Source organism: Martes martes, assembly GCF_963455335.1.
Source record: "Martes martes genome assembly, chromosome: 6".
Lineage (NCBI taxonomy): Eukaryota > Metazoa > Chordata > Mammalia > Carnivora > Mustelidae > Martes > Martes martes.
In genome coordinates this window covers 14,325,254-14,340,414 of record NC_137893.1, presented here as the reverse complement: position 1 = coordinate 14,340,414, position 15,161 = coordinate 14,325,254, and the positions used below count along the sequence as shown (strand labels likewise).

The window sequence follows — 15,161 nt, the reverse complement described above, 5'->3', positions numbered from 1 at the left end:
TGATTGTGCTTTTGTGTTTGTCACTGAGCCCTTAAACAATAAATGTTCATATTTATATTTTTTAGATCATAATAATCTAAACCAGATGGTAAAATCCTTAAAAACAACAAAATGTTAGTATACCTTAGTATAGTATATACTTCGTACATAAAATGTTAGTATACCTTAGTTACTTAGATGAGAAGAGTTTACCAAATGCTACCGAGTAAGTACAATGCCCTTTGCCATTCTTATCCCCAAAAATACTCAGGAAAAGAGAGCACTACTGAGTCATATAAGAAAACCAATGCTATTAACAAATAAGAAAAACAAAATCATATCACGTTTTTTCATTGTTTTATTCAAGTTCATTTTTTTAAGTGGGAGGAGTAGCTGTGCTGATTTCCCATGAATTTCTACATTTCTCTTACAATTGAACCTTAACATGCTCTCTCCCATCACGCGTGACACCTACTTGAGTGTATGTTCCCATTATGTCCTGACTCACCTTCCACTGTTTATGGAGCTTTCTAACGGCTTCCTGCAGACCCTGCTGCTCCTGCTCAGGGAGAATGTCGGTGAGCTCGTCGCAAGCTTTCAGGAAAGCATTGAGCACTCTCTGATCCAGCTGACTGAAAAACTCCTGGCATGGAGAGGAGGAAGTGGGTAAGAGTGTCGGGCAGAATAAAAGGCAGCATCAGACACTACACAGTTAAGCAGTCGTGCCTCTACACAGCCCCTCAGCCAGATGCTGCCCTCTTCAAACCTCCCTGGCAACTACTCTTTTTTTTTTTTTCAGGAATGAACTATAATTATCTATAGTTATGAGTCAGAAGCCACCACATCAGAAATTCAACTAGTGCTTTTCATTTTTTTTAGAAAAAAAAAAATCTTTGCAGTTTTCAAATTTGGTAGACTATTCTGGAAGGCCAAGGGGTCTAAAACCTTGATTCCACAGGAGCCGAGTTTTCATTTATTCTTTGGTAAAGTCAGAAGAGCAGAATAGAAGCCAGCGTTTAGCCTCACAATTCCTCATACCCTAATTTAATGTGTTTCAGGCCCTGCTGATTCATTATGAGCCATTTCTACATTCAGACAAGTACAACATGACCCCACATGCTATGAACAGAACTGTGCCCACCCCCAACTGCCCAAATTTATATATTGAATCCATAACCCCCCGATGTGATGATATTTGGAGGTGAAGTCGTTGGGGTAATTAGGTTAGATGAGGTCATGAGGGTGGGACCCTTATGATGGAATCAGTGCCCTTATAACAAGAGACATCAAAGGTCTTGTTCCCTATGTATCTCTGCCTTATGAGAGCACAGCAAGAAGGTGACCATCCACAAGCCAGGAAGAGAGTCCTCACCAAACCCAACCATGCTAGTACTCTGATCTCGGACCTATAGTCTCCAGAACTGTGAGAAAATAAATGCCTGTTGCTTAAGCCATCTAATCTGTGTATATTTTAATGGCAGTTCAAACAGACCCATACAGCATATGTGTACCTATGTGCATGACCAGGTATCAACTGAAGGAGATGCTGAGTGGCCACAGACATCAACCCGAATTTCAGTCAGCTACGGCACAGATATATTGCGGTCATCATGTGACAGTGTGGTTTATACCAGCACCCACTGGAATTTCAGGAAACATAGCTCAAAACACATGATCTCAGAGGGCCCGTAATCTCTACAGAGCATTTAAGAGATTGCTAACATTTTCAAAACCCATATGTTTGAAACGAGTATGATTAACAGGAAGATGACTTCAGAACAGGACAAGTTGTGGATCAGCCACCAAGCTTCAAGGGACATGGTACTCACACTTTGATAGGGCGGATTCATGAAATGAGCACAAAAACTTAGCCATCCACCTAAAATGATCTCTTAAAAAGAATATGTTGGTTATACAAGAATTTCTCAGCTAAATAATTCAGGAGAGTCTCATTACATATCCAGTAACTCTCTACCATTGGAATGTCCAATTATAAGGCAGCTCATCAACTGCTCTTAAAGGTTTTTTGTTTTTTGTTTTGCTGCTGCCATGTTTTGGGGTCTAATAACCTAAAATGTCTCTGCCTTCCTAACTCACCTCTTCTTCCCCCCTGCCTCAAAAACTTAATACTAGAACAGAATTGGGTTTTTTTTGTTTTTTTTATTTCTCACTCAAAACCACTTATCCGTGTCTTCAGGTCAAGTGCCCCATGAGGGACAAACTCACGGTATGTCTCTTCAGGAGGTCCTCCGGGTTTCCCTTTTCCTCCAGACCCTCCTGAGCCATCCGCAGCACCTTCTCCAGTTCTGCTCGAGACTCCTCAAACTTCTTCATCAAGCGACTATTGGTTTCCACATGTTTCTTCCAGTCTCCAATTTTCTTCACCATATTCTTGATTTAAAAAATAATGCCAACGTGATGCTGTTTTCTCATTACTGAAAGCATCATTTTGTTAAAGAGTATTGTTTCTTTAAAAAAAAAAAACACTTGGAAGGAATACATTTCATTATTATGAGAGTAATCAACTTCTTTTGACATTAATGAATATTAGCAAAAGAAGAAGTAAATGATTGCTTCCAAACTTCAGTAGGAGAAGCATTTAGCAAGAGGGAAAGCATGAAACATGATGACTACATGTCCTCTTTGTATTCTCCCTGGCTCAGGTCTCTTTAGCAGGGAGCAAGCTTACCTGGAAAGCACCATGGGCATCTGCAATCTGTCTGGGCAGCTTTGTCTGATCAAAATGCTTTAGCACACTGCTCAAGGTCACGAATTTTTGAACATTTTGACTGCCTTTCTCAATTTGTGTCATGGTTTTCTTACAGCTTTCTTGACAAGCTGACAGCTCCTACAGGGAAACGAAGCCCACAACAATAGTATAAAAGGGTGAGAAAGAGGAGGAAAGAGAATAACCATTACAAAACAATAAGAACAACATTATATAGCTTTTAGGCTTTTAGTCAGCTGTAAGTAAAACCAAAAGTACAGGGAAGTGTTTCTTTTCATTGAGAAGAGCTGAATTTTAAGCAATCACTAAAGTCAGTGCTTTTTATATAAGGCATTTAAATGTCACATTGAGTTTTTTTGATTTTTTTTTTAATTTCATGCCTGTGTTATTAACATTAAGAAACCGAAAGGCCATCAAAATTGTTATTTGCCTGCAATGTGTCCAACTCACAGGCCTAAGATTTAATGAGAGAACAATCACAAAATCAATCAACATATTAGGTCTTAATCTGACTAAATAAATTTAATGCCAGTGCACATACTTCACTAACAGAGCTGCCGCAAATTATGTTATTATTTGTGTATCCCCAAATGTACAACATTTGAATTCCTAAGGTTCATCAGCTGTCAACCTCATTAACAAAACCATGGACCTCATAGCCTAACCACAAAAGGCAGGTGGGTGTGGGAGGAGCGGCAGTTGTCCCATGTTTGCAGGATGAGAAACCATGGTGACCTATGCCTTTCCACCTCTGCTTAGTAACCTGGCATCATAGTGATTTCTGCAACTGGCAGCATGGAAATCATCCAGCCCAACCCAAGGCCAACAGTCATTTTCTGACTTGAAGCCACACTATCTGCATTTCGACATCCTCAACAGCTTTGGAAAAGTATTTCAAACTGCTCATTTGGATGCCAGTTTTGGTAACCTAGAGGCAAGTACTAAGACCAAGGTTTTATTTGTTTGTTTTGGCAAAATGAAGTAAGGACATATTTTTCCTTTTGAAGATTAAGGACACAAAAGAGTAATATATGTTAGAAAGATATTATTAAATATTATCAATACTATCATTACTAAAATATCAAATGTTATTTTAATTGTGGAAGGATTCTTTGATGGCAATTTTTTTATTAACATATAACGTATTACTTGTTTCAGGGGTACAGGTTTGTGATCCCTCAGTCTTACACAATTCACTGCACGTACCTCTTTGATGGCAATTTATAGCAATTTGAGAATACAGGAAATGGCACTGTGACTCAGAGTGAAAGACAATCTTTATCTAATACGACGAGAACCCACTAGAGTAGGGTTTGGTGGTATAACATTATGGCTTTCCTATGAGCAATAATAGGATAATAATAAAAAATAATAATAATTGCTACCAGTTACAGAGTACATACTATGTGCCACTATGTGTCAGTTGCATTTTGGAATATATAATGTAATCTCCACAATAAGCTCTCAACTTAGGAAATAAAAGCTAATCAAGGCTTTGTAATTTGTTGTGTCAGATCTCCGATCTGAATACTTGTCTGACTCATTTCAGATACTCTCTGCTTTTTCTGCTAAGTGATGCTGCCCTTCCTCCAGGAATCTGTTTCAGGGAATGCATGGTAAACCGTTTGCCCATTAAATTTCACACCCCTCTGACGGATAGGGTCATTTATAATAAGCCAACTAAATAAGTCAATTAACTGCAAGAGTGTAAAGCTGTTCTGCATAGAGATCTACTTACTAAAAATGAGACAAAGAAAAAGGATTATCACTCGACACACATTTCCAGAATTTTGTGACTGTATAATCAGACTTAATCTTAGATGCAAAGAAAAGATCTCATAAGACACAGATTACAGACACTGGATAGAAATGGAATGCAACTATTTGCTTTTATATATATCTAAATATCTAAATTTAAAATTTACTTGCAAAAAGTTAACTCTATATAAATTTAATAGACAGATAAAACTTCTGTCCTATTGTTAGTAGAAAGGGGTTTCATCTTTGGACCGATGTATATTTTTGTTTTGAGATGCCAGTGCTATTCTATTTTTTTTTTAAGATTTTATTTATTTATTTGAGAGAGAGAATACATAAGCAGGGGTGGGGGGGCAGAGGGAGAGTGAGAAGCAGACTTCCCGCTGAGCAGGGAGTCCAGTGATGCGGGACTCAGTCATAGGACCTTGGAATCATGACCTGAGCCAAAGGCATGATTAACTTAACTGACTGAGCCATCAGCCGCCCAGGAATGTTATTCTAGAAAAATGTTTCCTGTCCTAACTGAATTTCTACCACTGTAAGCACCATCTCAGTCTTACTACACATGCTGTAAAATAACTTTGTCTCCTCAAGGGGATTTCTCCTTACCTGTTGTTTCTGTTTAAAAAGAGCACTAGATTGTGCCTCATGCTCAAGAACTGTTAAGATTTCATTGATTTTCCCAAGTGAGTCATAAAAGAATGTCATCTGTTTTTCTAATTCTTCCAATGGGATCAACAGCTGTCGAGACTCATAAAGGAGTGGAGAGTGACATTCTTTGACCTTTAAAAATACAAAGGCAAAAATTCTATTAAAGGCCACTAATTACCACAAACTCAGGGTACTGTTCAAAGTTCTGAGGAACATCGTCTTCAGTGACATTGTCATCTGGTGCTTACAGATCTCCAAAGACACTTATTGAATGATATTTCCCATGTATTGTTAAATTTTCATATAGAAACAATACCACTATATCGCTGAGACAAATAAATGCTAGAATTTCCCCCATGAAGATTCCTCTAAACTGTCCACCTGGATAGCATTTTCCCATCTAAACGATGCTGTTGGTGAGCCAGAGGGCATCGAATTCCACCTCATAAACTATGCAGCTCGTCTTCGCTTTGGCCTCAGAATTTGACCGGAGACTGTGAATTACATTATCTAGGCTGACCTTCCAACTTTATTTTCCAGGTCTCTAATACTTGAATCCTTAACTCTAGACAAACCCGTAACTTTGCTGACTCATTCTTCCCAGGCAGACCTTCTGCTTTTCCACCTCCCCCAGCTCCGTGCTTTGCTACTCTCTGCTCATCATCTAACTCATCCCAAGCACACAAGTCGTGTACCAACTTATTTACAAGGTCCACACGCCAGGGGATATCTCTCTAGTCTGAACTGACTCAGCCCTCTTGTTATTTGTCTTTGAAAACATTCTTATTGCTTCATACACTTGCATTCTTTAATCTTAATACTGAGGCCATACACTCCTGAGGATCAAGAGATCCATTAAGTGTCTGCCTGATCACCTTTATGTTAGAATCCAGGACCAGGTCATTCTCCAAGAACTCCCTGTCCCCACTTATTTTACTTAGAATTGCTCCCCAAATATTCATACTTTTGGGAACCAAGGAAAGGAAACTGAGTACTTGTTAGTCCACTATTCTCCTTTTTTTTTTTCTAAGATTTTATTTATTTATTTGACAGAGAGAGATCACAAGTAGGCAGAGAGGCAGGCAGAGAGAGATGGGGAAGCAGGCTCCCCACTGAGCAGAGAGCCCGATGCAGGGCTCGATCCCAGGACCCTGAGATCAGCTCGATCCCAGGACTCTGAGATCATGACCTGAGCCAAAGGCAGAGGCTTAACCCACTGAGCCACCCAGGTGCCCCACCATTCTCTTTTTTCTTAAATTATAAATATTCTCATGCTGTAGGATACCCTGCATAAAGCATAAACTCACCAAAAGAAAGCTACTGCAACAAGGCTCTGCTGAAATGACTCTGAACAAAATGAAGACAATCTGCTAAGACGCATAAAAATCAAGTATGTTTTAGAAATCTTTCCTGGATGCAGTCGAAAATTTAACTAAGATGCTACAACTGAAGTAGCAGTTTTAAAAAGCTGAACAACTTAGATGGGTTTACAGGTGGAATTTGCTTTCTCTGAGGTTGCCCTAAATCATTAACGTGGTCTAGGCTAAGATGTACAAGCCCAAGATATGGCTCTAAAAGCTTGAAGGTTATCAAATCAACAACATTGACCTTGAATTGTACCCATTCTCTATAAATAATCTTAACTTGAATGTTAAAATAAAAAGAATTAGAAATTAACATTCTAATTAATACCAGTTTGGCAAATGGAGTTTTCTCTTTTTTCAAGACCATATTCTTCGTAATTTCACCTGTCTCATTTATTTCTCATTACTCATTGTCCACTACTGATTTCATGTAGGTTATTCTTTCTGCTTTTTCTCTCTCCTAAATAACAGGTTTCTCTGCTTTCTTTTTCTCCATTTCTCAATTCTTCATTACAAGATTTTCCTCTTCATTTATGTAATCACTCCTTTCTTCTATCAGGAATTAATTACCCCATCACAAAAAATACCATCCTCATAAAATCTTCAACTTCAGATAGATAAAAAAAAATCCCAATGGAACTTCCAAAGTTCTTAATGAAAGTCCCTCAATAGAACAGTCTTATGGCTAGTGCTTGGTAACCACAGGGTTCCCTGTACACAAGTGGTACAAATGTATAGATCTTAAGTTTAAAGTGAGCTCCATGAGCTGAAAAGGGCAGAATTTTTCACGGCTTCATGGCCATGCCAGCAGAAAATAGCATAAATAATCTTAGAGCCGAGGATATCAAATAAAACTCAATAAAAGGGCATTTGGGAATTCTTTCTCATTTAAATACCTGATTTCTTCCTCCTCCTCCCCCTTCTTTTTCTTCCCCCACCTTTGTTTTATTATGTTAACTGGCCCCTTATTCCTCCAGAACAGACCTATCTTTCTAAATAGAGCTCCTAGTGTTTCTGAATTAACAGAGGTAATACTTGACATCAGCTCCATAGTTTCAGTTTTAAAACTCATGACAAAGTTACTAAATGACAGAGTTACTAAATCCAGAATCCCAGGAAAAAACAAAAACATGATCTCTTAACAGGTAAAGGATGGGTGTGACTGAGGAGGCGTAAAGCACACTGAAGGCAGCGTTGGTCCTGCACGGTGTGTCATGCATTTAAGTATGTTCCCACCTTGGTTAGCTGTTCCTTGAGCCTAGACATGGTTGCAAACATTTCATTAGCTTCTTCTTGGGAGCTCTCTTTGGTAATGAGGTGTGCAGTCTTGGTAATCATCTTGTACTGAGCGTCCATTACAGGTACCCTCTGCTCAATGTCCTGCATGAATCATTGAAACACCCAAAGTAATACATGGTACATTCCCTTTTCATTTCAGGATTGCACGGAAGGTTGGACAAAAATCAATACGTACTGTATAAAATCCTATACTTCTAATAAATTTTTGGAGATTCCACTTATTGCTTTCATTTACTGCTAATATATGATATACCGGTAATATCACATGAATAGATAAAACCTTTCCTTCAGAAGTCACTGTAAAGCCTTAAATTAACATACGGACAAGCTGAAGTAATCCCTACACTTTCAAAATATGTGTGCTAACGTAATATATAAACATTATGTCAAGTAAATGCATGTTAATTTGGGCTAATTCCTCTGACCTTAATAATTATACAACTTACTTTTTCTTAAAAAAAAGTAACACATTGTCATCAAAGAAAATTTATAAATCAGATATAATAAAAAATGTTAATTACATAGTCTTCTCACACAGAGAAAACCAGACCCAACACCCCATCACTCTCATCATTAATGTTTTCCCCTGTGCATTCTTATACCCATTTTTTTTATATTTACAAAAATATAAAGATACTATTTTTTGCTTTTCTCACTTAATAGTATATTAGAAAAGCTTTCCATGTCATTAAATATTCTTTTACTACTTCATTTTTGAGAGCTTCAAGGTATTCAAAATATGTAAAGAGCACAATTCATTTAGGCAATACTTTATAGACGAGGCATTTATGTAGAGGTATCATTTGTAGATGTTTCCTGTTTTCACCTAGTCCTTTGTAATTCGGTTGTAGAAAAAAAAATCTCTGAATTAAAAAACTATTTTGAAGTTAATCTATGTCAAAACATATCCTTAAAAAAATCCAAATAGATTTTTTTTTATTTAAGTGCACTTTTTTCAATTTTGAAGTGCCAATCAGGTTATGCACACATGTCAAAATGGTGCCAAAGAGACATAGCACAACGTTGCAATGGTCTGGGTTAACTTCAGTGATCTTCCTTTTCACAACAGAACAGGTTTTCACTTTGCTGTCCAGAAACCCCCCCTCACCTCCAAGTCTTGAATTAATAACTTGACATTAAGAAAAGAGACTTCTAAGGGTTCGGAAATTTTCTTAAGGGCTTCAGTTGCAAAATCGGACAGGGCAGTAACACAGTCTGTGTACTCCTTCTTCATTCTGTCCATTTCATCAGCCCGAGCATACTGTTAGGAAAAGGGAGGAGCACAACATGGAAAATCATTAAGTCAAACCTCTGGGAGCCTGTAACCTTCACATCCACATACTCTCTGGAATTGTTATACGTTAAGAAAGATGCTGAATTCTGATTCTTATTTTAGATACACTTGAAATAAGTCCAATTGCTGTGAAAAGAAAAAAGGAACCAGCATAGAAGCAAAGAATTATGATTTCAAACATGAGTCGTTCCATATTTGTAGGCTCCATATGTCAATATAATCCTTCAACAAACCATACATTTCTGTAATGTTCCTCTATTATAAATGGGAAAGAATAAAGGACCCAAAATAAACATAAAGGTTCTAAAACACATCTATAATCTGCCTAAATAAGCCCATGCTACAACAATAAAATAGTCTCTAAGCAGACTGTTCACCTCCACATTTATTTATTTATTTTAAAAAAGATTTTATTTATTTATTTGACAGACAGAGATCACAAGTAGGTAGAGGCAAGCAGAGAGAAAAAGAGGAAGCAGGCTCCCCACTGAGCAGAGAGCCCAATGCAGGGCTCGATCCCAGGACCCTGAGATCATGACCTGAGCCAAAGACAGAGGCTTACCCACTGAGCCACCCAGGCACCCCCACCTGCACATTTATAACACCTGCATGTTCTACGCATATAGAGACTGAAAGACGTACTTGCTTGACTTCCATGAACAACTCCCTCCATCGCCCATTCAGCAATAATAACTGTTGTTTAAGATCACGGGAAACCATCTCATCACATGTTTCAATTAGGAAATTGCCCGCATCATTCATGGCAGCATGCTGCTGTATCCAGTGAGGCAAATTTCGGAAAAAATCCTATAAAATAAACAATGCACACTATTGTAAACCACAGACCAAAAATTAATAAAGGATATGGAAGTAACCAAACTATGAGAAGTATCTTTGTTCTAAATTTGCACAGATTTTAAGGTAAATGTTAGCTCTTTTTCCAAATGCAATTTTCAATAAAGAGGTTCAAAAATAGGAACTAAAAATGCTGTGTCTTATTACAAGAAAAAATTTTATTTTTTGCCATAACTTTTGCTGAAGACAAAACAAAACATGATAGACATTTTCTGTTGTTCCTATTTTACAGATGAAAAAACTAAATTTCTGTAAGTGTAAGGGACTTGTACATAGTCTTCGGGCTGGTAAATACCAGAGCCAGGGTCATATAAAAGGTATGGTATTTTACAGTAATGAATAGTTTTGTTTAAAATTTATAAACAAACTTTGACCTATTATTTTTGGTTTTAAAATCTGAATATAGTACATGAAGATAATTAACAATCGTGGATATAAATCATTGAAGGAAATTTTTTAAAAATTAAAAATCTGGGCCAAAGAAGACTTAATACAGTAACATCGTTTCTTATTTGTTTAAGGTTACTCACTTGGCAATGAAGTAGTTTTCTGCTGATTTCAAGTTAATATGTATGTACTTGTGCATACATATACACACACACCACAGTAAAAACCAAGGATACCAAAGATAATTCAAAATCTATTTTATAAGCCATATGTGGGAGGACTTCCCTCATAAATAGAAGAGAACACTTCTGTTTCTGGTGGTTATAATCCCTTGGATGAAATTAACACATATGACATCTACTAGGGCACTGCCAGTCTAATCAGAAAAGCCAAAATCTGTATGGGCATACAGTTCTTATCAACCTCAACTACACAGGAATATTTAATCTATGTGAAATATAGAGTGCTAAACATTTAAAAATTATGCATCTGCTTGCATAACACAATAATAGAAGAACCAATCTTGGATAGCAAGCACTAATTCTAATGTATTTACTATACTTTTTAAGGGAAGCCTGGCATTTTAATATCTTTTACATATAAATTAATTTTTCATGAGAAAATATCAGATTCCCATTAAGAAGTACATATACAGAAATCAATTCATTTTATACAAGATTTTAATGTAAGTGACATTAAAGTAAAACAGTACCTCTTAAACGCACACATACACCTGTAATTGAATGAAAAATATCACTCTTGCCCACTCTGGCCACTCTCAACCCTTGTCTGAGGGCCGATAAAATCCAAAAAAGAATATCCAAAGAGAAAAAAAAAATCTGATGACCCAGATGTCCAGCTGGTGTGTGTCATTACACAGAATCAATATTATGTTGTCCTCTGTAAAATGAGGAAATCCACAGAGGTCAGTGCCCTTCATGTACAGACCTAATGGTAAGTATACCAACCTCTGTTGCCCCCTGGGCTTCCTGGGGGTTTGGCTGTCCCTCCATAGGTTCCTGCTTTTCTGAATGCAAAAGCAAAACACTGAACTGATCAGACAGGGAACTGTTTTAATGTAACTTCTATAAAGCAGTGTATTTCTTGGCCTAAAATAATTTATCAACCTGAGAGCAGGCAAAGTCAAGAATCTTGAATCACATTTGCGAATATTTAACACTCCCTAGAGAACTCTGCTGTGTCTCATTGTTAAGTCCCATTGTTAAGTCTGTATTCCTTTCCTTTGATAAGAAGCAATCTTACCTTTTTGGCATGCTCTGACTGATTTAGCATTTTCTCTGCATCTTCTAGCCAGGCCTGAAGACTGGCCACAGTGTTGCCATATCGATCCCAGTTAGCAATTACTTCCTCCAGCATGCTCCGCACGCTCCTAACTTCTACTGAGAGGTTCCGCCACTGGGCAGTGGTTTCGTTCATGAATTTCATCACATTCTCGGCTTCTTCCACTAAGACAGATACAACAAGTTATAAACGTTATTTTACATTTTAAATCCACCAAGTTATTTTTTCCCCCTATGGTCTATACACTAATGTGTAATTATAATTCTTCTTTAGATTATAAAGTTAAAAGATGAAATGTTCCAATTTCTTTCAGCTAATGCTGGGAATATGTTGTACCATATTCACAGGCATTTATAAAGGTTAAAAATGATAATACATTTAAAAGTTTTGATAAATGGGAATGCAATGAATGACATGTATTTTTTCACATTTTATATGCACTCAAATACATGGTCACATATATAGTATTGATCACAAAAGCGGTAATTCATTTTTGACAAACATGACAGATATATTCACAAAATGAAGCAAACATATTTTACGTGTGTCTTCACACTAACTTTTCATTCACTTGATAATATTCAAGTTACCTCTTTTTTATCTAATCCTCAGAATTGAAAATAGTTTAGAAAATAGCAATTTAGAAAATGAATGCTTTGTTTTTTCTTTTTTCTTTTTTCTTTTTTTTTTTTTTTTTTGCCTCTTCTCAGAAGATTACAGACAGAGACATGCACGCACACACAGTATGATTATATAGGTCAGACAGGCATTGCACAAAGTCAAGGGGACTGAAGCCAATATGTGCTCTCTGGGCCCATGGCATGGTCACAGAAAGATTCAGCAGGGAAAAAAAAAAAAAATCTGATCACAGAAACCTGTAGGTTCTAAAGTGTACTGCATTCATCAGTTCAGCCAGTTCTATCATGTATTTTTACCTGACCCGTCAGCTTGGACGTACATCTCTGCTGTCTGTTTCAAGATCTGGTACGTCACTTCATACTGTTCAAAGAACTTGGTATTTTCTATAAAAGACTAGAAAGGGGGAGTGGTTAGAAGATGGCAAATCCTAGGCATAGGAAGAAATACCAAAGTCCATTTCTTCAAGAGAGCAATATGGGTATTTTGCCCAAATTTGCCAACCTCACACTCGTAAAAAAAAAGAACAGCCAATTAATTCAACTGCTATAAAATAACCTGGTTATTCTGAGACTATAAATTGATTCCACACTTTTAATTCTAACTCAGCACTATTGAGAAAGTATTCTATTTCTCCACACAAGGGTTTGTTTTTAGAAGAGACTGAAGTGTCTCCAGACAACCTAGGGCTAACATTTAGAAAGCACTAAATTTGGAAGAACATTTTCTTGTCCAACTGTGTTTGAGCTGTGGGATTTTGTTGCTCTTTGAACATTAATTCTGGTGAATGATGGCTCTGAGGAACTTGGATTATAAATAAATGGCACAGTGCACACTTCCTTTAAAATAAAAAGTACAAAAAATGTTTACAAGTAGAAAAATTTTAAATAATCACATAGCCCAACCACAAGTGTAAAAATTACAGATAAGCCATGACTATAGCTGTATGTAATTTACATATGTAACAGAGTCACCATCAGCAAATGGGCACTATACAATTTAGAACACACAAGAAATCCTTAGGTAAATTTTATTGTTAACTCCAGGAAATATGAAATAACCCCTGTTTCAAAGATTAGTCCTGTTGTAGTAAAAAAAAAATGCAAATATAGTTATCAATGTTTTAATAGTACAACTAGTTCCTATGATTTGAACCCAGTAAAATACTTGATAAGTGTCTCTATTATAAAATGCAAAATTAGCTTTTAAAAACCACCTGAAGTATGATATGGTCATGAATACTTTTAATATGGAGATGTAAAATATTTGAGTGCAGATATAAAACTTCATAATGTCATAGACTTCCCTCAATTTTACTGATAAATTTTTATATTTCAAGATAACACTTAAAAACACTTAAAAACATTTCATGCATAATATATTTCATAGCACAGCACTTTACCTATAAATAAGTTACTCTTCAGGAATATAGCGACTAGGTAAAGCTGTGAGTTACCTGGAATGAAGGGTTCCATGAGGAACACTTATTTCAATACTTTAACAGGCTGTATTACTTTGGTAAGTAAAGCAATTAATTGGTTAAGTGATTATTTAGCCTTATGTTTAACCCCCTTAACCTCCCTGTTCCCCAACTAGGGAAAGTAATTTACGGCAATTTAATTTTGGAATAATTAAACCAAACGAACATATCATAATTTGATCAAAAAAGGAAAGTTACACTTAATGTGCAAGACATTGCAGACAATTGAAGAGATAAATATATTTGGCAATGTTTAAAAAATATTCTGTTTATTTTTGGAACAAATTTCAAGAAGCTAATGAGAAAACAATTTTTCTAAGTGTGAGAGGAATGGGAAATAGTGGCTGTATTGGACAGAAAGACTTCATTAAATATGCTTTTGCTTGAATTGTTTACAAATTAATTACAAATGAACAAGAGAAAAGTTTATTTCCAGTTTCATTTCCAAGGGGAAAAACAGGATATTTTGAAAGAATATTATAAATGTTGTAGGGACTCATTAGAGTGTTTTTGAGCCTTTCTATTAGAAAGACTAGGCAATTAATTTTTGAAGGAAGATACTTTATTTGTTATTTTACCTTTTAACTGTTTCATTTATTTTGACACTTTTTTCTTTCTGAACACAGAGTAAATCCATTTCATAGCATGAATTATTTTGCATATTAATATCACTTTAGCAGGAGGACTGCTAAATCTCCTTTTTACCATGAGCTAACTAGACAGTCTCTCAGAAGGGTGCAAAAGAAAATGCAAATGTATATTTAAAACAATGATAAGATTAATTTATTTCTTTAAAAATAAGGCTTATAGGGCACTTGGGTGGCTCAGTCAGTTAAGTGTCTGCCTTCAGCTCAGGTCATGATGGCAGAGTCCTGGGACAGAGCCTGCTTAGAGCTCCCTGCTCAGCGGGGAGTCTGCTTCTCCCACTCCTTTTGCCCCTCCCCCCTGCTCCTGCCATTTCTCTCTCTCTCTCTCAAATAAATAAAATCTTAAAAACAAAGAACTATATAATTATTAAAAAAATAAAAATAAGGCTTACATTTGGTTATCAAGTTCAACAAATAAGCCACGTTAAAGTTGATGGCACTTCAAGAAAAAGAAGATATCTCTTTATCCTGCTAAATCCAAAGTATTAGTGGAAGATAACCAAACTTCTCTCACAAGATAAATATAGAGATACATAAATTTCATTCATCGATTTCACTTGAACGGAGCTAAGCCAGGTAATTTAAGATTTAAAAAATCATCTTTGAGAAGAGGTTTTATCAGACTTGCCTACTTACATTAATAAAATAATTACAAATAATAAAATAAGTGTTCACATTACTTATGCTGCATTCACACAGGCCACAATTCCAAGAGCTCTCCTTCTATGGAAAAGAATGAATTATCCTATTTCTTCCATAGTAAAACTGAAGCATGTGTTAA

The 15,161-nt window shown here is 36.3% G+C and overlaps 1 protein-coding gene across 1 annotated transcript in view; it reads right to left on the bottom strand.

Moving 5' to 3' along the window:
- SYNE1 (spectrin repeat containing nuclear envelope protein 1) overlaps positions 1–15,161 on the bottom strand; it is a gene marked incomplete at its 5' end in the record, with an annotated part of 469,383 nt that overhangs the window by 297,235 nt on the left and 156,987 nt on the right. The window contains 9 exons of the mRNA XM_080806008.1: positions 488–622; positions 2,206–2,370; positions 2,669–2,827; positions 5,075–5,248; positions 7,717–7,860; positions 8,888–9,040; positions 9,716–9,880; positions 11,579–11,781; positions 12,553–12,649. Of these exons, the coding sequence (XP_080662134.1) occupies positions 488–622; positions 2,206–2,370; positions 2,669–2,827; positions 5,075–5,248; positions 7,717–7,860; positions 8,888–9,040; positions 9,716–9,880; positions 11,579–11,781; positions 12,553–12,649 (1,395 nt within the window). The remainder of the gene's footprint in view (positions 1–487; positions 623–2,205; positions 2,371–2,668; positions 2,828–5,074; positions 5,249–7,716; positions 7,861–8,887; positions 9,041–9,715; positions 9,881–11,578; positions 11,782–12,552; positions 12,650–15,161) is intronic.